General features: G+C 50.8%; 1 protein-coding gene across 8 annotated transcripts in view; it reads right to left on the reverse strand.

Moving 5' to 3' along the window:
* ZNF648 (zinc finger protein 648) overlaps positions 1-26436 on the reverse strand; it is a 34760-nt gene extending 8324 nt beyond the window's left edge. The window contains exons 1-10 of one of the 8 annotated variants that reach the window (XM_046898208.1): positions 26311-26436; positions 25046-25119; positions 24735-24913; positions 23365-23509; positions 23310-23314; positions 20186-21412; positions 17247-19148; positions 16100-16274; positions 14596-14715; positions 1787-13672 (exon numbers count right to left, since the gene is read on the reverse strand). In XM_046898208.1, coding sequence (XP_046754164.1) covers positions 19132-19148; positions 20186-21299 — 1131 coding nt within the window. In that variant the 5' untranslated portion in view covers positions 21300-21412; positions 23310-23314; positions 23365-23509; ... (1 more) ...; positions 25046-25119; positions 26311-26436 and the 3' untranslated portion in view covers positions 1787-13672; positions 14596-14715; positions 16100-16274; positions 17247-19131. Of the gene's footprint in view, positions 1-1786; positions 13673-14595; positions 14716-16099; positions 16275-17246; positions 19149-19546; positions 21413-21898; positions 22168-23309; positions 23315-23364; positions 23510-23899; positions 24018-24734; positions 24979-25045; positions 25120-26310 lie in introns of those variants that run through there. The other 7 variants (XM_046898207.1, XM_025153069.3, XM_040705015.2 and 4 more) reach the window with 7 other exon arrangements.

Raw genomic sequence — 26436 nt, forward strand, 5'->3', positions numbered from 1 at the left:
CGAGCTGCTCAATGCCCTGGGCCATGGCTCTCCTCACCCTCCACAAACAGTTTATGCAAGCAGCCTGGGTGCAGCCTCTCCCTGGGTGGAGCACAGCAGCGCACACAGGGACATCTTGCCCTCGCCAGGCTCTTGCAGCCGTCTCCCAAAGCTTGGCACAGCCCTGCACAACCAGCTCCTTCCCCGTAGCTTCCTTCACCCAACGGACAGCCCAGGCTTTGGCAGGATGCATCCCTGCTGCTGAATACAGAGCTCCCATGGCGGCATGCAAGCTGGCATCCTGCACCCATCAGGCATTGCTGCATCAAGGTGAAGCTGTGCATGGAAGCAAGCAGCAAGGAGAAGTCATCCCACAAGGCTAGAGGGTCCCAGAGCCAAACACCCTGCCCTTATAGCAGACATGGGCTCCGGGATCGTGGCCTGATGCTCACTGCCCCAACACCTCAGTGCCCCATGCACATCTCACACTTCGGCCACCAACATTCTCCATGGCAAGCCCACCTACAAGCAAGCCCTAACAGTGTTTCACTACTATTTGGCACCCCGCAATCGACAGCCGGGTCTGAGGGACCTGCAGAAAGACACAGGGGTGGGCTGTGGTGGGAGCACGGGGATGGGCTGGAGCCTCTCTCCCTGCACTAACACCGGCTGTTCCCAGGCAGTCTGGAAGGGCAGCGGGTTGGAGCAGAGCCGGCAGCCACCATAAACCATCCCGCAGTGATTTACAGCCGCCCAGCCTCCCACAAGCACGGCAGCTGCTGCAAGCGAGGAGCTGGAGAGGAGGAAAAACAGCAAAGCCGACAGGAGGGGGGAGAAAAGCAGTGAGGAAAGGGCAAGAAAACGTCTGCTTGGAGGTGGGGAGGATGAAAGCCTGCTTTCCTTGCTCCGCTCCCCTCCTTTATCCCACCGCCCAAAAAATCTCTCATCTGCCTGCAGTGAAAAACAAGGCTTCCTTTGAACCTTTATTATTATTATTATTATTATTATCATCATCATTTTTTTTATGGGGAAAGGACACGTGTGCTGAAGCGGGGGCTGCCCGTGAGCTCAGCCCAGCGCCTCCCCTCCATCCCCGAAGAAAAACAAGCGGCTGGGGAGGAAGAAAGGGAGAAGGAAAACATGCCGTTCCCTGCACCGCCGCCTTGGCAGCGCGCAGATTGGCCGAGCCCTGGGAAAGGGAGCCCGCTTTCGGTGTTACTGGGCAGATTTGGAGATTTTGGGGGGATGGAGGCAAGGAGGGGGGGAGCAGGACACCCGCGCGCCTGCGTCGTGAATGGAGCATGCACAGGGCTGGTTTTGTGATGCTGGATTCCAGTTCGCCTCCGCCGGCGCACTGGGACACGGCGTCAGCCGCTTTGTTTCTTGCACTGCTATTTGGGGGGGCAGAGGGGGGTCCCATACTCTCGCCTGGTTTGTTCCTCACCACGCCGTGCCCGGCTGAATGTGCCCATTGTACCGGGAGCTGCCATCGGCACACGGCCAGGGCTCCCCGGGCAGGGGCCCGGTCCCAGGGGGCTCAGAGGGAGGGAGGGAGGAGAAATAGGAGGGGAAAAGGAAGGAATAAGAAATCAAGAGCAGGGTTTCGAAGTGGGAAATGTCACTGTGCAGAAAGGGGGGTTGAAAGCGAGGGGGAAAATGTGGCCAGCACCTTTGCCTGCTATATTTTGGCATCCAAAAGGGCATTTTGCTAAGGGAACAGTAAAAAAATAGTCCCCCTCGTCACCGTCCTAAAATGTTAATTTCATCCCCAAAAAGGGCTTGTGCGGGGATCTGCCTTGATGCTCACCTGGGATGCCCCTGCTGCTGCCATGCCCTGAGCTGCCATCCTCCGTGCCATATCCCACTCATGGGGGTTGGACATTGCCACCGACAGGGAATGGTCCTGGCTCTGAGGGATGGGCTCGTGCTGTGCCATGCAGCAATCCATCCCAAATCCATCCACCAAGCTCTCGGTTTGCCTTGATGTCACCTCCTTCACCAGCATGGGCTGAGGAGCTCCCGCGGTGCCCAGACTGCACAGCACAAAATCACAACCTAAGGCAAGAGAGAAGCATTTAAACGGCAGCAGAAGAGGATCTATTTTTGTTTTTAAACTTGTATAAGACCAGTGATTTCTCCAGGCCAGAGCCCAAATGAAAAGTAAAACCCTTTCCCTTGCCACAGTGCTGGATGGCCACTCCATGCTGCACAAGGGACGTAGCTTAGTGGGCATGATGGGGATGGGTTGGAGTTAGACTAGATGATCTTAATAGTCCCTTCCAACCTTAGTGATGATATGATTAATCTTTCTTACTTACTAGCATGAGAACCAGAAAATCCATCACTCTGTCCTGAGCAGAGGGAACAGAAAAAGGCCCAGAAAGCTGGCTATCACGTAAGCAAGCAGGATGACATGGAGACCCTTCTTGCTTCCTGAGGCTTATTTGGTGATGCTTCCACGAATTTCCTGGGCTTTCCCCAGAGGAAGGAAACTGTAGCAGTGGAGTTGGGGAACCACACACATTACTGGTCCTGAAACGGTGTCTGCCATGTCACCTTCCTGCTGGCCATGGGAGATGGGGAAGGTGACAGCAGCCTAGGAGACAGGGCCCCAGGCACCTCTACAAGCCAAGCAAAGCCCATGACAAAAGCACTTTAAGAGTGACACTCATTAGGGAAAAGGGTGAGGTGTCTTCGTTTGTGTGTGATGTGAACTCCTATTCATGGCTCTTCATTAAGACACAAAGGACCTGAGGACGGTTGGCAGTATCCTATCTGCTTGTGACCATCCCTTGGATGGGTCACCCAAGGGAAAATAGGAAAAAAAGAAAAAAAAGCAATTAAAACCCAGGCCCTGCCCTGTGTTCAGCCCCAGCTCAGGGATGCTCTGCTGGGGTGGCCCAAGACATGACCTGGGCCTCCTGCCCTCCTCCTGTTCACTCTCCAGTCCGGTCAAGGCCAACACCAAAGGATTTTAATTAAAACTTTTTTTTTTCCAGCCACAGTGGTGGGCATTTTGTCTGTTAATTGCAGAACAGACAGGCTCTCAGAGGAACGAATGGTTGTCCAGTTGGCTGGCATACCCTGCCCAAGCCAAGGGCTGGGAACACTAGCACCAAGCACAAGAACCGTCTTTCAGCATTAAGGACAAACACAATGCAAGAGGAGCACCGTCACCATCATCATTAGGAGGCAAATAGGAGAAGAACATTTTCTTCTGCCTGGCAGGGGTGGAAACTGGGCTCAGCGCCTGCCGCTGCCAAGCTGGAAAGCTGAGGGACAATCACCTCCTGTCCTCATGCCTCCTGCACCTTCATTTGCAATGTGCTCGCCCCCAGCTGACATTTTCTGGAATAAGGACGGTCAGATCTGCACCCTCTGTTCCAGCAGACATCTTGGTGGGTCCTGAGCTGGAGGTTTTAATGTCAACGGAGAGACACCACCACGAGAATCCCCAAGAAATACATAGATGTGGCACGGAAGGCCATAGTTAATGGGCATGGTGGTGATGGGTTGGCAGTCGGACTTGATTTTAGTGGCCTTTTCCAACCTGATATTCTAAATGTGCATCTGCCTTTTGCATGCCAGCATTCAGGTGGTGACTCTTCTCTGCCACCTCCAGACATCAAAGTCCTACTTTATTGTATGTTATTGCTCCTCTAGCTCAAAGACCTCGTGTTCTATCCCAACGAGCTTTGTATCACTGCTGTCGCTCCTACCTCCCAGCTCACAGAATTCTCTCTCTAAAACCATCGGAGATCATGCAGCACTCCCCGAAGGATTACTTCCCCAGCCCCTCAGTATTAACCAGTGCCAGCACCACTCACTTGGTAGATGCAGGAAAATCCCAGCCATTGCCTGCATGCCCCGCAAGGGCGATGGCGCGGACATTGCACAATCTCACCTGTATGCTCATTGGTTTGCTTGCTTGCAGTTAAAGCCTGATTTTGCCTACAGGGTGTAGCACAGAAAACCAACATGTTCTTCAATTACACCACAAAAATTTCTTCTTGTAGATGAGAAGATCCCTCCCCTCCATTTATAAACATAGCATATGCTTCAGGATACCCTTAGCCTTATTTTGCCCTGGAATCCTCACCAGCTTTCCCCTGGAAAACAACACAAGCATACTTATAATTGAAGGATGTTGACCCAAGGGTGAAAGCACGTTGGTAAGGAAACAATTTTCACTTTCAAACACCATGTCTTTGCTGTTTGGAAGCTCTTTATTTCATGTTCCCATTCCCAGCCAATTCACATTTTTGCCTCAATCCTTGCAGCCTCAGCCAGGCTCTGCTATGCAGGCTTGTTGTTAGTGTGTCATGGAGAGCAACACATACCTAAGGGAAGGAGTCAATGCATGTTGAAGATGGGCCTGGCCGAGTTCCCTTTCCCCCTCCCGCTCCAAACGTCCCCCAGCTTCGGAAAAGTTTGCCTCCAACTCTGAACTCGCTTGGCCCCACCGCTATAAATAGATGGAACAAAACCTCCCAAGCCAAATGCCCCGAGTGTTTAGAAAGCTTTGATCCCGCGCTGCTTTTGAATGCTTGATCCCTTCCTGCTAAGGCAGCTTGTGACCATATTGCAGCTCAAAGCAGGGTGAAGGGGAGGGGGGTCTGTGCCATGAGACCCCTGGTGATGTCCCATGCGGTGCCGAGGCACAGCCCTGGGGCTCTGCATTCTGGTGGTCACCACGTCACTCCCTGTGTCTGGACAGAACAGACCATGGCTTAAGCCTCCTTGGTGCCAGCTATGGGTTTTCCCTTCTGTTTCCCTTTTCCTGTGGGTTAAAGGCACTTGCACCCCTCTCCTCCCCCTACCCTGCTGGGTGTGCCTGCCTCTTTTGCCTTGGCATCACATGCTTTGGCCAGGGACGGAAGTGGAAAGACACAAACATCAGGAGAATAAAAACAAAAACAACAACAAAAAAGGGCTGCTCTTGCAGTATTTCCAACCCATCAAGCCTGGGGTGGGAATCCCCAGAGAAAGCCAGCTCTCACCAAACCCCAGGCAGAGAGGTTTGGGTAGCGGCCCCAAGACTTGACTCCTCCTCCTGAGATCCCGATGGGTACAGAGGAGCTCAGCACCCGCTGCTGCTCAGGCATGTCACTCCTCAGCCCCCCACATCCCTCCCCTACTCCAGGCCAGTGCACCCCGGCTCTCATACGGCTCCATGGGCGACCAGGACAGACAACACAGGACAGATGTGCAGCACCAAAACAACCTTCCCACCGTGCTGCTTTAACATTTCCTGGCAGCCCTACAGCAAACCAAGCTGCATCAAGCTAAATACGGGCTTCTTTGATGCAAATCCCATTTGAAAGGAAACTCTCTAGTGTTTCAAACTTCCTTCCTTCTCACCTTGCTCTGAGCAAGGCTGCAGTGGTGCAATCACAGTTCTGTGGAAATGCAGGAGAGCTGGCATGGGCTGGGGCTGGCAATGGACCAGCCCCACAGCTGCGTCGCTGGGGAGCTGGATTAGCTAATACCACGTTGGGAAAGGGCTGAGGTCAGCCCCATCACCCTCTGTCACTGACATGGACAAGAGAGCTTGGATCTTGCCCCAGAGGGGAACTACAGCTAAAGAGCAGCTTTCTGAGCAAAATGATGCAGAGCTCATTGCAGAGAGGAGCAGTACTCACCTCTCCTCGCTCCCTGCACCTCGTGGTACCTATAATAGGGCTCAGCACTGCTGGGACACCTACAACCCTCACAGGGGACACTCAACCTGACCAGCATCTGCACAGCCCACAGCCTGGGCTCACCATGGGAACACCCATCCTCAGCTCACCAAGGATGCAGGGCTGGGCAGCTGATCCACATCCATACTCGCTGGGGTGCTTTGCCCCATTTGTCCTGCCCGCTCCTCACCAGGAACAACACTCACTTACCCAGGGAAATAGCATCCAGAAATCATCCTGGAGAGGCTGAAGGTGACCCCATCACCTCCGCGCACCCCAGGGTGGCTGGCAGGAGGCTACCTTGGAGGCGGGCGCTGGCTTGGGGCTTTGTTTTTTGTCCTGTTTACCCTGCTGAGAGGAACAGAGGAGTTCAGTGTGCAGGAATCTCGTGCCCTCAACCCAGCTCCCCCGCCACACGAAAGCTGCTGAGCAAACAGGAGGATGCAGAGCCACTCGCGCCCTGCTGGCACCCGCTGCCTTTCGGTGCGGCCAGCCCCACTGCCAGCTCTTGCATAAGTGGCTGTCTCAGCTCAGTGCTGTTCTCGGGGCTTTTTTCTTCTTTTCTTCTAAACCAAGAAGCATCTCTCCCCACACCCCAGGAATGACCCCCCTGTTGTGAGCTTATTGGGGTTATCCTCCCCTTCTCACGCTAAGTTCAGCTGGTCGTGCCCATTAGCGATGCTCAAACCTCATGGTCCTTACACTCGACCCCACACCACAAGCCACCATCACGCCACCCCAGCCTCCATCAAGACCTAGCACGGAAGCTCGCCACCTTCTCCTGCTAGAAAAAGGAGATGCTTTGGTCCAAGCGTGAGCTCCACAACATCAGACCTCACTTGTCTCTGCCTTACACCCAAAGCACCAAAGGTGCAGTCACAAGAGGTTCAGCACAATTGCCAACAAGCACCAGGGCAAACTGTTCCCATAGGGAAACAGCTTCTGTGTCCCACAGGAGGCATGGCCAAGAGGCTTGAGATCACAGGAGCATTGAGCATCCCCTCCTCCTTATTGGATGCATGGTCCAGGTTCCATGGTTGCCTCCTGCAAGTCTCCAAAGCCAAGCACAGGAGCATCTTTGCAAGGGCATCTCGATGCCATTACCTTCAAGCAACACTCATCATCCTCCACCTTGCAGAAGGGTTCTTGCATCCTATTATTTGTTTCTTTAAGCCCTGTGTAACAATTTCTGATTAGAAGCAATAAAAATAATAATCCAAATGCCAGTCTTGTGGATTTCATTGTTACAGAAACCCCTGTGCCAACAGCCCTGCTTACCTGCACACTTCCTCAGTGGGGATTTCCTCACCTCACAGCACGGGGATTAGATCAAATTAACTCATACTTGGAGCTGTGGCAGGATCAGGCAAATCCTGGCTTGGCTAGCTCTCTTTAAACTACATCTTGCAAACAGAAGGCCTGGAAACAGTTTTGCTTTAATTGCTTTTTAAAATGCAGCCAGCAGATGGTTTGGTAACCCGGATTCATGACTCTTTCCACAGCTCCAGGCTGCTGGCTTTAAAACCAAACCCAAGCACGACCCAGGTAGCGAGAGCCCCATCCTGCCTGCTTCACCAAGGCACCCACATGGTGTGTGGGACAGGACAGCACAAACATAAGTTACATGACACTGGGGCAGCCCAGATGGGCAGGGACATTCAAGCATACCTGTCTCCGGTCCCAAGTGTTATTTTTGGTTGAAAGCAATGGGCTGGCTGCTCCCCAAGAGCACTTGCTGAGCATAGGACAGCCAGAAATAAGGGGCAATTTGCATGGGTACCAAAGCCTGTGGCCAGGGCCACTGTGTTCTGAAATGCTTCAGCAAGCCTGGAGAGCCCGTGGGTTCATAACATGGTCTGGAGCACAGGGAACGTCCCTGGCCACGCATCCTTTCAACACCTGGTCCCTGGGGCTGCTCCTCTGTACCCATACCCAAGAGTATCCCAGCTGCTCCCAAAAGGCTGTGGGTTAGGGGAGCAGGGTACTCTGCTCACCCTCACCTGCTATGTGAATGCCAGTAGTCCCTTCACCTCTCCCACTAGCCACATTGATGGGCCAGTGTACGGTGCGTCCCCGTGTCCATCAAGCTGGGAACGGGGACCAACAGGGCTACAGATTGACCTCCACGCTGCAGCAAAGTTTTCATAGGTTCCTTATGGCTCAGCTGGCCTAAGTGCCATCCACATCTCACTACAACACCTCCATGCTCAGCATCCCACGCCCAGATACACAGCCATGCCCCAAAACCCAAACCAACCGCATCCCGGTGCCGATGAATTAAGGCTGCCCCGAGAACCTCACACACGTCTGGTGAAGCAGACTTGTTTTTCTGTTACAAAGTAATTTGAAATTCTTGGAAGGCAATCAGGAAAGTACAAAGTATTCCAGCTCAGGACAGCCTGGGACTCATTCCTTAGAGGCACAATGGTTGTTTACTCAATCCCTCATACATTAATATCTAAAAATTCATGAGTTCATTTGTAAACAAGAAGCACTGACTTCAGTGGGCTGCCTACTTAACAACAGTTGTCCAAGCCTGAATGCTGATTTTGTTATCTTTCTTCTAATCTCACTATCAGAGGGTCAAGATCTCGCAAAACAAAATGATGGGAAGTATTTCAAGCCCATTTATTTCTGGTTTTGAAACGCATCCCTCTGAAACCCAAGGCCAAAGGAAGACTACTTCGAATCAACATCGAGGAGCGCAGGCAGGGAGAAGAGCTGTTTGTGCCAGCCCTGTCCTCTGGCTCAAGAACAGATGAGCAAGGAGCCGGCCACAGATGCTCTCGTGCTGGAAGTCAGAAGACTCCTAACCACCACAAGGGACCGTCCCAAGGCAGGGGACAAATGGGCACTAAGTAATCCAAACTTAAAGTGCTGCCAAGACGTAGCACAGCTGCTTGCTGGAAGCAAAACAGCAGGCTGCCTGCGGCGAGCAGAGGTCTCACCTGCATTTATCAGACTCAAGGACCGACGCACGAGGAGGAGGGAGTTTCCTGAGCAGGATGTTCATGCGTCTTTATCTCTGCTGCTGTCAAAGGGCAATAGCTGAGATCGCAGCCTGTCAGAAAGCCTCCCTGCAGGCTATCTCCCGAGGACATCAAGGGGCCCGGACAATCACCTTCACTCTCTTGATAAAGGTTTCCGTGAGCAAGTGAACGCCCAGGCAGGTTCCCAGGGAGCTGTCACCTTCCCAGTTAGAAATCATAGAACCACAGAATGGTTTGGGTTGGAAGGGACTTCAAAGCCCACTCGGTCCCACCCCCTGCCATGGGCTGGCTGCCCCCCCACCAAATCAGACTGCCCAGGGCCCGTCTGTGGCCTTGGGCACCTCCAGGGATGGGAAATCCAAATCCACAGTTTCTTTGGGCATCAGCTTGCCTGGGGCTGGCTCAAGGCCCAGGTACAGCCTGAAGATGCAAAGCCTGCTCTCCCTGTTGGGGTGAATCCCTTTTTAGCTGTAACCTCCTGTCCCACCCTGCAGAAACAAGGCACACAAGTAGGGGTGACAGGATGGTTACGCACTGACTACCAAATGACTGTCCAAGAGCATTTGGGCAAGCCCAAGTTTCATCCAACAAAGAAACTGGGGAGGAAACACCCCTCAATTCAATCTCTGCCCCTTCCTACCCCCTGGAAGCCAGTAGGACATGCCATCCAAGAGTGCTCATGAGTCTTCGATCTCTACTTCTTTGATCTCCACCTGGGAAAAGCCACTACACATCAGTGCTGGTGGTGCCACAGCAATGCAAGAGGTACCACCCAACTCTCTGTTCATTTTGGTGAGCAGTTGCTTGTATGAGCATCACGTCCCTGTGGGACATTTAAGTCTAAGTTTGCATACATACAACCATTCCCACTGGAACAGAACAAAGCCAGGCTGTGTTTGGAGCCAGCCTCCCTGAGGAGGACATGCAGAACTGCTGAGGCTTGGAGCTCAATGATCTTTAAGGTCCCTTCCAACTTGAGCCATTCTATGCTTCCGCACTGATGCCACTCAGGCTGGCAAACAACTCATTCTGCTGACAGAACCCAGCAGACCGCTTCAGGCACTGGTGAGAAGGGCTCCTTCTCCCTACCACGGGCTGGGATACCTCCTCCCTGACCGCCTGCAGGGATGGCAGTGAAGCAGAATGCCTGCCCATCCTGCCCGCCAGCCGGGCCGCCCCACAAAGCAGCTCCATGTTTGTCTTGGATGACCTCCTGCTGGACCAGGGCTTTCCACTGCGTGGCCCTCCTGAGCCGCCAGAGAGCGGATTTCCTGCTGTTTGATCTATATTTGCTGCTCGTTGCGCCGAGTGCCTCCTCGTTTCCTCCATCAGGCCCAAATCTTTCCATCACCCCAGTCCAGGTCTTGCTGTGGAAAGAGGGCTGGAGGTCAGGGAGCTGCTCCATGCCTCGCTGACCCTGGAGGGGCCACCTCCTGCCCACAGGGATGGCACGCGGACACAGAGTGCCATCTGCTGCTGCAGCCTCCGAGGGAGACGTGGGACAAACCAACAGGCAGCTCTGTAAACCTCGGGACAGGCTGCCAAGCCCACAGCCTGCCTGCCAACACAGCCTGGCCTCGCTGCCTGCTGGCACACTGCTGCTAACCACAGCTCCTGGGGAGCTGGCTGGCAGGGGAGGCCCTGGTGGCCATGTCACACCTGCAGATCACCTGGAGGGACACCCTCACAGCCCTCCGTGGTCCCTTCGCAGCCCACACCACAGGAAGAAGCTCAGAGCATGACAGAAATGGGCTGCCTTTCCTCAAACAGCACAGGGAAGCAGCTGCACAGAGAGGCCCGGTTGCAGGCCAGCACTCCTCACAAGCAGATAGGGTGCAAAATGGACACCTCGCCCTTCCCAGGCCGCCAGCCAGCAGCTGATCTTGCTGCAGAGGGAGCACAAAGACAGACATGAGTTAATTAAAGGCCCAAACGGGTTCTGCACAACATTTTGCAGGCTTGGGTGCAACCTCTGGGCCATACAGGAGGTTGGTGGGTGCTCATCTTGCTCCCGGAGCAGTGCCTGCTCTGCTTTCCTTTTCCTCACAAACCCTCCCATTTCATTTGGGCACGAAGAACCTCAAGGCAGGTTTCAAGAGCACGCCACAGGCAGCAAAGTTCGCTCCCTGTTAATAAGACTCCCTTTTAGAGATAAAGGCCTATTGACACCAGAGACCGACGGGGGTTTATAGCACTGGCAGCACTCCGTCCCCCAGCAGGGTTACGTGGCACAGGCAACGTCCAGGAGATGTTTATCACCTGCTGTGAGCTGACACTGACCTCTTCCCGGCAGCACAGCCTGCACGTTCCCTACCTCTGCTACAAGGGAAGGGCACTGCCAGCCTGAAGCTCAGCTCCTGGCTCCACAAAGGACCACTCAAAAACCAGACCCTACGTCTGAGAGTGTTGCTCAGATGCCTCTTTGTCATGCTTTTACCTCTAGATCTCCGTGGCAGAGGACAGCGGGCCCCCACCGTGCCCAGCGACCACATCCCTCAGTGCCACATCTCCACGGTTCTGTAACACCTCCAGAGATGGTGACTCCACCACCACCCTGGGCAGCGCGTGCCAATGCCTCACCACTCTTTCTGAGAAGAAATTTTTCCTCCTTCACCCAAATTTCCCCTTTGGGAGAGACTCCTCCCCGACTTCTCAGACATTCCTGCTGCAAAGCCTTCCCTGCTGGGGCGTTCCCCCCTGGGTGCAAAGCACAGCATTTAAGGGCTGGACCCCTCCCCACCTCCACGACCCCACATCCTTTCGCTGACCCCACCTCTATCCCCAGAGTGCTGAGAGTGCACAGCCACTATCTCTGTGTCGTGCTGATCAGGAGATGCCCGGCCAAGAGGAGTGCCCCACTGTGTCTTCTAGTTATCTCACAGCTGCTGTAAAGTGCTGGCAGCTGAAATGCTGAATCAGGAGTGCTCAGCTGGAAGAAACACCTTTGGGTTTCAGCACCGGCACCAGCATGGCCTCGTGCCAGTTTGAAGCCTTTGATCAGGGAGCAGAGGACAACCCAGGTAAAAGTGGCTCCGTGCCCATCTCTTCAGGAATACCTTGACCCCAAACATGCTGCAGGCAGACAAGGGGGAAGCCAAGGGGACCGGCAGCACAGCACCCAGCAACCCAGAACCAATTTTCTAACGCCACCTGGCTTCTTCATCACAGCACCCGTGGTGAGATATGGCAGCCGGCAGTAACGGCACCCAGCAGCCCCCACCTGCACACAGGGTGCCCATATTACTGCTGCTGCTGTTATCCAGGGGCAGTCAGCAGAACTCCTCTGGAGCCCGCCCCAGCCACGAGCAGCTCCTGTTTCCCTGAGCTCAGCAGCCCTGCCTGATAAAAGATGCAACAGAGCAGCTCGGAGAGAAGGAAGAACTGCTCCAGCATTGGCTCTCATCCCATCAGACAGGGCATGCAGCCGCACAAAGTCCTGGGGTACAGCTCGTGGTGCCCTGTGTCCCCACAGGGGGACACGGGGTGGGGACAGAAGCTTCGTGGTGCCCATTCCCAGGCACGTTCCCTGCCTCAGTTTCCCCAGCTGTCCCAATTCACCTGGCAGGATGGATCTTTGAGGCACGGCAGGCGGGATGCTGGCAGAAGCAGGGTGCCCCTGCTCACCCCCACACTCACCCTGCTGCCCTCACGAAGGAGCCAGAGCCAAAGAGCATCCCTACAGGCCACCCGGCGCTGCCTGAGGCTCTGTGCCACCTGCCGAGGGGGGATCGCGTTGTCCCCATCCCCAATGCTGCCAGCAGCACTCGCTAGGCTACAATGCCACCTGCTGCCCGCTGCCGGCCAGGACACCCCGTCCCATCCAATCCCCCCATGCTGATTTGGAGTCAAATCGATGCCCTGAACTGCCTTGGGGCGAACCTGTGGCAATCCCAGCGATTCACCCACCGAGTGCCACCAGCCATCTCCAGCTCCCCCCCCCTCCCCGGGTTTAATCATCTGGAAACACAACGATGCTATTTTTTAACTCGGAGCCATACCATGAGACATTGATGTATTTTAACCTTTCAAGCACCTACATATTGTTTCTACAGCTTAAGATAAAAGACGTTACCAAAGGGAGGAGAACGGCGGTAATTATCTGCAGTTCAGAGGTTTAACCTTTAGAGAAGGAATTGGGTTTCCAGCCCTATTTGTTAAATGTTTTTAAGCTGTGCTGCACACCCGATTAGAAGTGAGAGAGCCCATTGATGGCTAGCATCCACAAGCACATCCTGAGGGCTGATGGTAGCCCCAAAGTTTGGGAGGGACTGGACCACATATGGTGACATGGGAACAGATTGATGAGGCCCCTACAGCCAGACACCACAGGGATGTGGGTTCCTATTCCCAGCTGCTTACCTGGTGGCAGGGACTGTCCCCAAAGCCGGGCTGAAAGTCAAGGTGACAGGCTTCTGTGTGGATCTAAATGGCTTCTTACCCATCCTGGTAGACTACTTCTGAAGGAAACAGCATGGTGATGTTACACCTGGCATTAAAACGGTGGGGGGGGGGAGAATGAGTACCAGCAGGATGATGCAAGAGGGGTAGGTGCACAGCAGGAAAGGAAGAACCCCACCATGGTTCATTCAGGGACCAACAAAGAGCAGACAACACAGAGAGCCAAATGTCTCATCCACGTGCTGCAGGGATGAGGACTTCAGCCCACATTCACTGCCCTTCAGAGCTCCCTTCAGGCTGTGTGTCCTGGCTGCTTGCCCTATTCCCTGCCTTATAGCAGAGCAGCGCTTCTTCGTCGCACTGACAGGCAAAGTCAGTCTCGTTGGCTGGCTGTAATACAGCAGGCTGCTGCACCCTGAAGGCATCGCTAGGTGCTGATCCTCCCCTGACAGCCATTCAAATTCATATTTACCCATATGGAGTCGCCACTTGGCATCACAGCCTCTTGAATTGATGAATATGGGTGGGGAGAAGGGAGGGGGAAAAAAATCATCTGTGCTGGTTCTGGATGTGATCCCTTCGGTGTTAATTTCAGAAAATACTGTAGTTAGCAGCCAGCAATACCTGCAAGGGAAGCATATTTTAAGTGAGCACTGCAGGTGGGCCACGCAAAACAGATTTCAGCTTCACCCTTGCACACAGTGACTTAGGTTCCCCTGGGGGGAGAACAGAAAAGTGCTGTGAGGTCGTGTGTCCCCTTCACCACCCACAAACCACAAGCTGGGGAAAGCAACCCAGTCCACAACTGGGGCTGGGATTGACCTTAGGACAGCTGCAATTGGTCAAGAAAAAGGAAGAGACAGAGAAGCAAAACCAACCCAGTAGTGTTGCACCAACAGAACAACAGCCATGCACAAACAGAGATGCCTGGCTGGTATTCCATAGAGAATGTCAGATGGTTTTGCTGCAAGGTTGTAAACCGTGAGATACAGCTCTGGGATTTTGTGGCATCTTCTTAAATCACTGTTTTCTTGCCCGGGATGCAGGGCTTTGAGATTTAGGGTTGGTTTTTTTTTTTTAATGTAGATAGCATTTTATAAGGCTTTTTTTTTTCCCTTGGCTGCATCTTCAGCATAGATCTCTGCTGCAGTTAGAAATCAGCCCAGAGCATGTTGTTCACAGACCTGAGCAGGGAGGGCAGGCAGCTGCATTTTTCCTTAGCTACACGTTCATCCCTTATTTCAAAGGCACTAAAGGGAAGGGATGCTCTTCAAAATCCCCTTTTACAATGCCTAGAGCTCCCCAGCCTGCCACCCTCCCCGGTGCTGGCAGGACCCAGCTGGGTGACAGCGCTGCCTGGGGGCACATTTTGCAGTCCCCTGCCTCGGTGGCATCAACTACAGCTTGGAGATGGCAAAGGAGATGGGCTCCGATCCAGCCCTACGTGGGACTCTGGTGTGCATAGAGATGGCCAGCCCAGACACCGTTGTCCATAGAGATGAAAAAGAGAAAAGCATTGCTGTGCCACGCTGAGAAGCCGTGCTCACCTGCCCTCCTCCCACATCTCCTGCCTTGCAGCAGCATGGGAGCAGATGCTCTCCTCCAGCACGAGCTCCCAGGGCTGCTTCACACGGCGCAGGGCAGAGCCTGCGGAGCTGCTGGCAAAACTGCAAAGAGAATGAGTGAAAATATAAGCAAAGCATCAGTCCTGATTTGTTCTGCTGGTGGCACGCCGGGCACTTTCCTGCTGAGCCTGTGGGGCAGCTTTCCCACCAGTGCTGTCACAGCTCCCACATGTCCTCGGCTACTTTCTCATCTTCTTGCTATTTTTATTTCTCTGGAAATGCTCTGGGCAGCCAGGTGACCTTTATTAAGACTGGGGCTTTTTCTACTGCATGATTCTGCATTAACACAAAGCTTTTTTTCTTTGCTGAGCCATCCTGGAGAGGCTGCTGCCGCTCACCTGGCATTGCAACACGTGAGCCAAGATGAGAAACAACCACGGGACCTGAAACCTGGCAGAGCATCAGGGCGTCTGGAATCAATGACACTGGCTCTTGCCACCATGTACTTTGCATGGGGTGGGGAGAACCCTGACCACTGGGTTTAAATCCCACACTGGAACGGGTGTGGAAAACCACACTGAAACCTCATCTCTCTATGCTGCCACTGAGCAGTGCCACAGACAGCTCTCTCACCTACAGCACGTTGGGTCCAGTAATTACAAGCACAATATTTGCACTCCTCACTCTCCTCCTGGGACAGCCCCTTCCCAAAGCACTGAGTGTTTTCATAGCAATAAGCTGCTCTCTCTCAGGCCAAGAACAGGGAGCAGAGGGTTGGAGAAAATGGCTTTTCTCAAGTACCTGGTAGCTGAGGCAATTAAAAGAAAATTAAACTGACATTTCTAACTTGCAGCATAAAAGAGATGTGCAATGGTGAAATAATTAAAAGTTACTGCTGGGAACATCCTGTTCTCACCAGTCTGCTGAGAAGAACAAAAGGGCAAGAAGCAATTTTGGCGCTTCTTCTTTTGATTTATTTATTCCTTCTGTTTTGATAATTAATTATTAGTTATTGCTGTCTCCTCAAAAGCTGGAACCCAAGGGTTTTCCAAAGGACAGCAGAATGGCATACCGGTCAATACCTGGCTTACCCAGTCTCACTAGTGACAAAAGCAGCCCTTTGCCTGCTAGGCCCCCTGCCCACAAAGGGCTCAGAGCTCCATTTTCAGGTTTGCAGCACCTGCCTGCAAGATCTTTCCAGCAACAACCTGGAAGCAGCTCCGTCATAGAGCCCATCCCTTGCTGTCTCTTACCATCCAGCATCACTTTCTTTCCAAGACAGCTCCACCTGGGTATCTTGGGCAGAGAAAGAGAGCCTCTGGTTGGGAACCAGCTTTGGGGCATCCACACTTGCTCCTCCCCAGAGTTCAGCTGGCCACATCCAACAGCATAAGAAAATTCCTGATGTTCTTCAAACCAGAGCATCCCATTTTAGTCTCATGCGCTTCAAGACTGACTACACTCAGGGCATGGGTTTAACACTGACCTTCTGGAAGGGAGTAAAGTGCTCGCTGTGGTTTTAGAATGAGCATCCCCTTGCCCTACACACAAGCAAGATGAAGCACAGGGGGGTGTATACTTATCCAGCGTCTGCATGGCTCTGCTTCAGCCTGTCCAACCTCCTGCATGCAAGTGCTTCTGGGAGGGACCTGGGGAACAGTCTGGAAGAATAAAGAAAGCAAATGCTGACTCCAATCACTGCTGGGGGTTGTGGTCATGTTTTATAGGTCTGTAGCCACTCATCCAGCAAATCTTTACAATACGTGACAGAGAAGTCACTATAAACTCTTCCTCAAGGGGGCCTCGTGGTGAGAGAAGCAAAAATGCAATTATAGCAATCCGTGCATTTAAAAGGAAGTCAGGTGAAAAGACAGGCGAGTGCACAATGCACTAAGCAAGGCTTTGCATGGGAAATTACTAGAAGCCCCCCCAGATTTGCTTCTCCTTTCTATGAGTGTGAATATACCGAATCAGGCCAGGCCTTTCCTTGCTCAGAGCTGGCCGTCTTCTGTCTCAACGGAGGCAAGAAATCACAGCAGTTTGCAGAAGCATACCCAAAGTGAGAGATGTCCTCATTGCCAGTTTGCTTCGACTTGGCTTTGTTAGCAGGTTGGGCCTCAACAACATTGCTGCCAGCATCACACACCATGTCCCACTGAGGCCATGTCCCACTCGACTCAGATATTGCTTTCAGATTTCTTACTCTGTTCTTCAGAGTGATAAGAAAACCTGCTGCAGAGCTTAGCCCTGGTCCCACCCGGCTGTGCTACGACATCACAGCCACATAAATATATCTGTAAACAATATACAAATGTGCTTGCACTGTGATAGTATCACAGCTGCTAAGGACTGGCCAGGCAGGGGGAAGCCTAGCTTTATTTTTCACTCTTGCAGTAATGACCTTGTGACCATTACAAAGTGGATGCTGCGTAACACTTGGAGAACTGAGAAGAAAATGATGTACTTAAAATTGAGGATATTGTTTGTGTTTACACAGACTCCTCAGTCCCAGAGCTATTTAAAACTGTTGTTCCATCTCAAGTGAATGCACTGGGAATAAATACGCTGTCTGCAGACCTACTCATGTATGCCACAAGCAGTTTAAAAGGAAGTCTCCTGTGCTTTCAACTCACATGCACTGCAGTGGTGTTGGGCAGGTATTTGTGCAGGCACACAGAATACAACGGGTGTGCATCTGAGTGCGTCCAGAACTGAGTAGGAGCTGAGGTCTTGCATCCGTGCTGGCAGCTTGAACAGAAGCAGGTCTGCTTGGGAAAAATCACAACAAAAACACAGTTTTCCTTTCTACTTCCAGAGCGTCATGCTCCATCTCTGTATTTCTACATTCCACTGCTCACCGACACCATCAGGTGATGAGAAGAGCTTGCAGCTCACGCTGAGAGAGGCTCAGGTGACTTCCAAACCCTTGTATTAAAGCTTGGAAGCACAGAAATGATGATCTCCGGGCTAAATTCAGTTGCAATGGATTTCCTGCAGCTTGTGCAGGAGTTTGGGGAAGTTTCTTTGCAGAGGGTTCAACAGGTTTTTCCCAGAAATCATCGTACATTTTAATTACTCCCTTCACACATCCGAGCACTTGATATCCAAGTCAACCTTCCAGGCAACTATCTTTTTAATAAGCTTTTAGTTAAGCCTAGTAGTTTCCATTTCACCAGCCATTTACTTTTCCCATTAAACGGGCCTTTGTTCAAAACACTTTCACCATTATGCTTTTACAGGTACAAATTGCACCGGCTGCTAACCCCGATGAGCAGAGTAACTGCATGTTCCTAATTACCACAACTGCCTAAGCAGAACAGTCACACAGCATAAAGGTGTGCATAGTGGCGCAGCTTAATTAGATATCAAACCCCCCTACAGCAAGAGCACAGCATACCAAGGGAAAGCAAGATGCTGAAAAAGGGGAGACCGTGGCTGATAACTCAAAACGGGTTTAGAGGAGGATGTAAATGTAATGTATGACAGCTCCTGGGGTGGCTTTGCACCTTGCTGTCCTCCCCCTCTCTGGGTCACTCACAGAACAGCACCTCTCTCAGCAGGTCGTTTACCCATCGTTTCCTTGTTGCCAGAACTGTTTCCATTGAAGATCTTTCCTTACAGAGATGAGGCAGCCCTCGGATGACTGTCTCTGAAAAGCTTTTCAGTACTGGAACTCCCTGCAGGGGAGTAGCCTGGAGAAGTCTCACTTTTTACTGCTTTAGTAAATGCACATGGTATGCAGGGCCTTGATCCATCCTGGCACAGGTATCTGCGTTACATCATTTTAGAGACAACACAACACATTCCTAAGTACAGGAATGCAGATCTGATCCCTGATCTGGAAACTCCTTTGATGAATCAAATCAAAGCAATCCACTAGTAAGACTGGGAGAATTAAGACTCCTTTTGGCAGTCAAGCTAAAGTGCTGCTGAGGACAGTGGTTCAGCTTGATCTGAGCCAAGGACCTCACATCAAACGCTGCACTAACCATGAGTGCAGCACGCCTGCTGAGCAGCCATCACCCCAGGAACAGCATCACGCTCAGCCCAAGTTCTTACACACAGAGCCTCGGGACTTCACATCTGCACAGAAACACAGGAGAACACAAGCCATTTTTACCCTGCGAAAGATGCAGCCAAATGGCACAACCACTACTTTACATTAAATAGTCCGGTAGTAAAAGCAAAGGTACATTACCCTGAAATTTTACTTTCACTCTGCTGCACAGCCTCCTGCTGAAAAGGCAGAATGCATTAGACAGAAACGAGTGAAATCACAGCAGCTGGCAGGGAAAGGAAGCAGAGCTTTCTGACAGAAAGGAAATCTGTGCTGGCACTTAAGGGCAAACTGGATGCTTCTACCACAGCGGTTAACAAGAGGTGATTGTAAGCATCACGATTATGTTTCAAAGTTATCCCACTGCCGTAACAGTGGCAATACATACCTCTTCCAAAGTCACACTCATGGAGAATTTGGCAACATCTGCCTGAACCTGCAGTCACTGTAGACAGTTTTCTTCACTGATCACCTGCATCTGGATGAAAGTGAAGAGTAGCAGCCTCTCTGAGTCGTACACAGACACATCACAGAACACAGAAATTGGTTTAGTTAGGAGAAGCTTCCTTAATTCCCAAAATGTTTAAATGAAGAAGTCTCCCATGCAACAAGCAGCAAAGGTGGCTTAAGCTGGGCATTTCTCCTGCCCTCTGCATTTTGTGCTCTCCAACATTTGCTACCGCAGTACTCAGCTGGACAGATTTTGAGAGCACGGTTCCATCATAAACATGAATGGAATACTGAATACATGAACGTATTCAAATCCCCCACCTCAGGAACGTGCACCATCACAGCAATAACAAAGCTCTTACTAACAGTCGATTAACAAATAACATAGTGATGTGTAAGGAACTGGTACTCCTTTAGATAGAAACATTTATGAAATACAGCTGACAACTGTCGTGTTTATTAAGGAATTGTTTTGTGGGTGGGTTGGCTTTTGTTTTGTTTTTAAATAACAAACATGATACTTCTCTTCCAAATAAAAATGCATAATGGAAAGAAAAACCTCAGCAGAATGCAAGAACGGATACATGGATGACTATGGACTGTTCTGACTTAAAGACCTGTACCGACATATCTCCAAAGTCACTGCCAACCAGCCATCACACTCCGGAGGGCAGAGCCAATTTGTCCAGTGACCAGGTCTGCAGAGAGAAGTCTCATAGCCCATGCATCCTTGCAAAAAGCTCAAGCAGATGCACCTCCCATTCACAGTGGTGACACAGTGCTAGCACATGTGAGCTATTTCAGTCTTCACGAGTCTCACATTTCATTACTCAGTGGTAATTCAGTAATTTATTCACACGAAGGCAGTTTAAAGCCAGCAAAGTGCAAGCTCTACCAGCACAAGTTCCTGTGCTTCCCATTGCTGGGACGTGGGTCTGGACTGGCTGTAGTGCACGCGGTAGAGTGCTTTTCTCAAGCCTCTTCAGGTAAGAACCTGAGAGCCCACAATCACAAAGAGTTAAGACTTGTCCAACTTGTGCGTACGCTCATGCCTCCGTAGGGTACCTGACTCGGTGAAGGAATGCCCACAGTAATCACAAGAGTAGGGCTTCTCTCCGGTGTGGATGCGCTGATGGCGCTGGAGTGAGGCCAGCCTTGTGAACGTCCCTCCACACTCCTCGCAATAGAAGGGACGCACCCCAGAGTGAGTCTGCTGGTGTCTTTTCAGCCTGAGCAGCTGGACGAACGCCATGCCGCATTCCTGACACTTATAGGGCTTCTCCTGCCGGTGGATCACCTTGTGTTTGGAAAGCAGGTTGGGCTTATCGAAACCTTTGCCACACGTCGGGCAGGCGTAAGGCTTACAGTCTTCTTCCTCAGCCTTGTGGTTATCTGCACAAGGCTGATCGGTGTACTCAACAGTGTGCTGGTTCCGGTGCACTATCGACCACGGGTTCCTAGCCATGCCATTTCCTAAGATCACCATGGAGCGCTCTATCTTGTGCACGTTGCGGAGGTGCCTCCAGACATCAGCCGTGCGAATGAAACCCTTGTCACACTCTGGACACTTGTGTGGCCTGTCACTGTTATGAATGAGCTTGTGCATGCGTAAGTTGGCTGCACGGAAGAACTCTTTGGCACAGACAGGACAGCGGTATGAGTTTTCCACCAGGTGAGTCCGTTTATGTTGCTGCAGCTCACTCGTGCCCTGGAAAGAGGCACCACACTTCTTGCACCGATAGGACAAAGCTTTCCCAGATGCAGGCTCTGCATCAAATGCACCATCAAGAAGGGCATTTTCATTATCACCACGCGCTCTTCTCCGCGATCTCTTGGAGTGCTCAGAGGAACCGCGCTGTAAGGTTTTATCTTCACACTGCAGGTCCAAGTTGGTACTGGAGGGGACAAATATCCCAGCAGTACTCTCACCTTGTTTCTGGTAATAGGTCTGATAGATTTCTTTGTCTTCACACTGCGATTCTGTAGGAAGCTCCTGTTTATCTGATGGTCCTGCAGCGTTGCGACGAGGACTGCGTGTCTGTGAGTAATTCATGCCCACCTCCTCCTGGAGGCAAGACTGGTAGCCCACCTCCTTAGTGCTCTTTCTGGAATCATTTGACAGCTCCTCACCTGTGTCACAAGTGCTATTTTCAGAGTCCCAGTCCACCTCCGCATCCATCCTCTGATGTGTGTGCTGTGTTTATCTGCAGCTCACTGATGATGTATACACCAAGAGCGTCAAGTCTTTTGTGGTAAATCCATCTCATCCTCAGCTCACTTTACAGGCCCTCCCTATAAAATAAAACATGTATTTCATCAGTGATTTTCTGATATTCACAGAGGATAAAATTAACACCGTGAAGCTTTTTAACTATTATCAAAATAAAGGGACAGGCTATTATTTATGCAGAAGGAGAAACTAAATCATCTACATCGTAGATGTAGATTACATACTCAACATTTAGAATACACACAAACTATGTTGAAAAAGGTGTGAACTGTTTAATAACATACACTTTAAGCTCACTTAAAGACAAGAAACCTTCAGAACTCTAGCGTACAAACAAACACATCAGGCAAAGTCCTGCACTTTTCTCCCCACAAGTCTTCTTCCAAAGACTCACATTCATTTTTACCTTGCTAAATCAGAACCAGGAGCACCAGGTGTTCTCTTTCAGTAACTCGTTAGGGAACACAACAAGACCAAAGGATGGTGTCAAACTGCCAAACTTGGCAGCAATGAAAGGAAGTACTGGAAGGCCTACGGAAGGAACCCACCTGTGTGAATGGTGGGTTTGGGAAGTTCTGGAACACCTCTGGTCTGCTGTCCTGTTACAGCATTCTCAATATCATCCCAAGGATGTCTGGGATACTGTCAGCCGGTATCATGCAGAAAAGACAGCATATGTAGCAGCACAGAGGGAAAGGCCTAACAGAGCTGTCCAGAAAGCTTCCTAATCATCTTCCTGGCCTTCAGAAAACCACTAGCAATCCTCCAGAACAGGCACATTGCAGCAGCTTCGAATTCTCCAGGTAAACAACCCTTGCTAGTAGAAAACACAAGCAATGGTAACTGGTCTGAAACACTTGTCTTTGTCACAGACTTTCTTCTGAGGAAGCTGCTTTCATTTATGCCACACCAAGGTGTGGATTTGCAAAGGTTTTCTAGGTTTGTCCCAGCGGCCTCTGCTGACAGCAGCTCCACAGGGAGCTTTCAATCACATGGTTTAAACACACACTGAATTGCTAATCTAACCTCAGAAAGTACATTTTTCCCCATCTCGACAGTTGTCTTGGTTGCTCCTCATACCCCTTCTTTCTCCTTAACATCCATTTTACATATTCCCTTTACTCCCTCTGTTTCTTCAGTTCCTCATGACTGCTTTTGTCTGGGTAAGGCTTCTCTGAATGTATATCCACTCAAACGCATGTAAGCATGTAAATACAGATTTATGTACATACATGTAAATATAATGCTCATCTATTTAGGTTATGTGTAAGTAGTTATAAAGGCAGTATAGTGACACGCTTTAAATGAAAGGCCTCATTCACATCTCAGAAAGGCCGGTTTCATTTGAGACACAAACTGTGCTTTCTTCTGCTACAGACACAGAAAACAAGCCTGAATTGATCTTCTTTAATCACTGCCTGGAACAGAATGGCTCAAGTCACCCATCAGCATCAACTGTTCTTGCTAGCTTAGTAGTGCCTGCATGAAAACAGGAGCTACTCCTCACCTCCTGCAAGGCATGGAGCACCACCAGCAGCATATCTGCAGCAAATCTGAAATCAGGAGTGAGTGGAGCATTTCACAAGAGCAAAGTTTCCTTCATTGTAATGGCAGTCCTTTGGCACATTGTAAAATTCCATTTGCCTTTTTCAAAGCCACAGGAGGATAGCCGTCTGCAGGCATTTCCAGGCCCCTTTCCTCCATCCCTTACAGCCCATACACAAGCCACCAATCTAAAGCAGAATCTTACACCACTTGTCTATCGTCATTTTCCAATAGACTTATTTTTCAGAGGCTCTGCAGCCCTCCCTCCTGTCTGTATTCCATGTCAGCACATTTCACTCCCATTAGCCCATTCTTACGATTAGCATCATTACTGTATTGTTCAACACGAGGAGTCCAAACTCCAGACCCCATCAAGCCTCATCACAAACCTCCCAAAAGCTTCTCTTCCACCACCAGCAGCAGTCCCTGACCCAGCTCCCCTAGCTACTATGCATTCATCCCCCACTTACTGTACTCCCGGCAGTCATAAGCACTCTCCAGCATCACCAGGTAATCTTGCAGGGATCACTCCTGCTTTCAGTGTTATTGTGCACACTGGTCAGCCACCTCGGTGTATTTTCTCAACAGAGCTCACAGGTTTCCAAAATGGATATCTACAATTAACAACAGATACAGAACTCAAATTAAAAACAACCCTCCTCTTTGCTCATCAGTGTTCATATGGAAAACTCTAACAATATATACACACACATGAGAGCAACTTTTCTACAGACAAGCATGTCTGTGTGGGATGCAGATGATATATGGTCACTTCTTAAAACAAAACAAACAAACAAAAAAAACCCCAAAACATACACCAAAAACCATGGCTTATTACAACTGATTTAAAACACAGGAGGAAGCGTGGATGGATGAGTTATTCTGGCCAAGCAAGCTGAGCAGCATAGCAGTGACACTTCTGCAAATCCATCATCAGAGGATGGTGATAACCTAGACAACTTACAGACCACGCATGAAACTCTAATTCATCAAGTCAGACTTACAAGCACAGATGCCTCAGGTGAGTCCAGCTAGTCTTGACTACATCCCACAACAACCACACATCTCTTCTGACTCCAACTTGCTACAATGGCAGCAGAAGCACTTTCTCCCACAGCTTCCCTGGAATGGTGTAATGCCAGAAAATGCTGGTCTTCCTTGCAATGCTCATGGAATCCTTGAAGAACAGCTAGTCCCTAGGTGAGACTTACGCTATTCATTCTTGGAAACACCTGGGTGAACATCCCCCCACACTCTCTGCAATAGAGAGAGTCTGCTGGTGTCATTTCAACTGGACAAAGGACTTCCCAACTGACACTCATGAGGTTTCTCTTGCCAGTGGATCACCTTGTGTTTGGAAAACAGGTTAGGCTTACAAAAACCCTTGCCACATGTTGGACAGACGTATGGTTTACATGCTTCTTCAGGTTTATGGTCACCTGAGCACTGCTGATAAATGTTCTCACCATCCTGGGTCCCATGTGCTTGAGACTATGAATTCCTAGCTATGCTACTTCCTAAAATCTTTAACACTCTACCTTATGCATATTTCATAATTGCCTCCAGGTATCAGCTGTGCAAATGAAACCCATGTAACACTCTGGATGGCCGTGTGGCCTGTCACTAGAATCAATTCACACATTCGCCGCATGAAAGAACTCCTTGGCACAGACAAAACACCAACATGGGTTTTCCACAAGGCGAGTTTGCTTGTGTTCCCACAAATGATTTGCATTCTGGAAACAGGCATCACATTTCTTGGTTCTGAAAGTCAAAGCACCTCCACCTTCCAGGCCCTCCTCCAAAAAAGCATTAAAAAGAACAACCACCTTTGCTTACCTCTCCTTGAGGTTCTTCAGAGTAACAGCACTCTAAATGTTCATATTCACAATGCAGGTGTGAAGGTGACAAAGACCCCAGGCGTGGATGAATCATACTTCCAGTCGTAGATTTGCAAGGATTCCTCCATCAGCTCTGTGAGAATTTCTTCTCAAGCTGAATGTTCAGCAGGGACGCACCTAGGAGCAGACAGCAGTCCATCATCTCTGATATATTTGTCTGGAATTATTCAAGAGATCCTCACCTGTGTGAAAACTGTCATTAGTAGAAACCAAGTCCATCTCCAACCTATTGTAGCACATCGCACTTACTTGTTAGTAATTGTGGAAACAGGCAGTACAAATTCCTCAGACCTTTCATAGTTGGTTTCCTTCACATCAGCTTCCTTAGAAAAGAAACAAGAATTCCATTAAGATGCTAATTTAATTGAAAATACTTTTGAAGTGTTCTGTCCTAGGTATTACTACTCATCATAATCAATAGGTTAGATTGAAGACCGAAGACAACTCCATCCAGTGGGCTATTTTTCCTGCTACTGGTCTGAGATGAGACAGAAAGGGACTTCTATGTCAGGTAATACAACCAGCACGTTGCCTCCTACTTCATACCCTCTATTTATGAGCACATGATTTCATTAAATTCCACATTCCAAGCATTTTCCATCAGCCTTGATGTTATTCCAGTGCAAATTAAGAAGCCCTGATCAAGGGGAAGGAGGCAGATCTCCTACCAAAGCTGATTATAACACATGCGACATGCTCCAACCCCAGGAAGGGACAGAGAGCAGCCAGCACTCCTGCAGTGCCCTGCTGGGAGCACAGTTCAAAGAAGGTTCATGACGTGATGCAGTCCTCTCTCAAATCCCAGGCACCACTCCACTATCTCTAGCCATCTCAAGCCTGCTATTAGAAGATGCTTTTCCACAAAGCTCTCTCTTCAGGATCTTCCATGTCTTCGGGTCCCACTCAACTGGCATCTCACAAACAAGGCATCCAGATGAGAAGAATACACTCAGAAAACAAGTCCTAAGCACAGCCACTGCCAGGTACTGTTCTGAGACCACAGAACCATACAGTGGCATAGGTTGGAAGGGACCTTAATGCCATGGGCTGGCTGCCCACCAGCTCAGGCTGCCCAGGGCCCACCCATGGCCTGGGGCAGCTCCAGGGATGGGGCACCACAGCTCGTACTGCAACTCTCGGACTGTCAGGGCGACTCGGAAACGCATTTGATAGCTCGCTCAGATCGCCACTGAGCATGAAGGGTTTTCTCTGGTGTACCTCAGTAACCACACACAGAGCACTTTGAGCCGTGCCCTGGGAAAGTACGCACACTGCAAGTTTGCTGGTTGGTGGGTTTATCGGTCTATCCTTTTATTATTATCATTATTTGCCTTGAAAGAGACCCGCAGGAGCATCCCTGCCCTCAGCTGCTCCACCCGAACCCACCGAGGCAGCCCGCAGCCCTTTGTTCCCCGCTGCCCGCCCTCTCCCCAGCACGGCCATGCACGGCCGGAGGGCTCTCCCCGCCCTCGGCCCGGCCCGCACACACCCCTCCGCCCGCAGCATCCCCTCACCGTGCGCGGAGGGCCGGGCCGGGCGCTGTCCCCGGCGGCCTCGGCCCCGCGGGCGGAACGAGGGCAGCAGTACTCAAGGTCCGGCCCGGCCGGCGGCCGCCATGTTGTGCCGGGACCATCGGCGGC

Source organism: Gallus gallus, chromosome 8, assembly GCF_016699485.2.
Source record: "Gallus gallus isolate bGalGal1 chromosome 8, bGalGal1.mat.broiler.GRCg7b, whole genome shotgun sequence".
Taxonomy (NCBI): domain Eukaryota; kingdom Metazoa; phylum Chordata; class Aves; order Galliformes; family Phasianidae; genus Gallus; species Gallus gallus.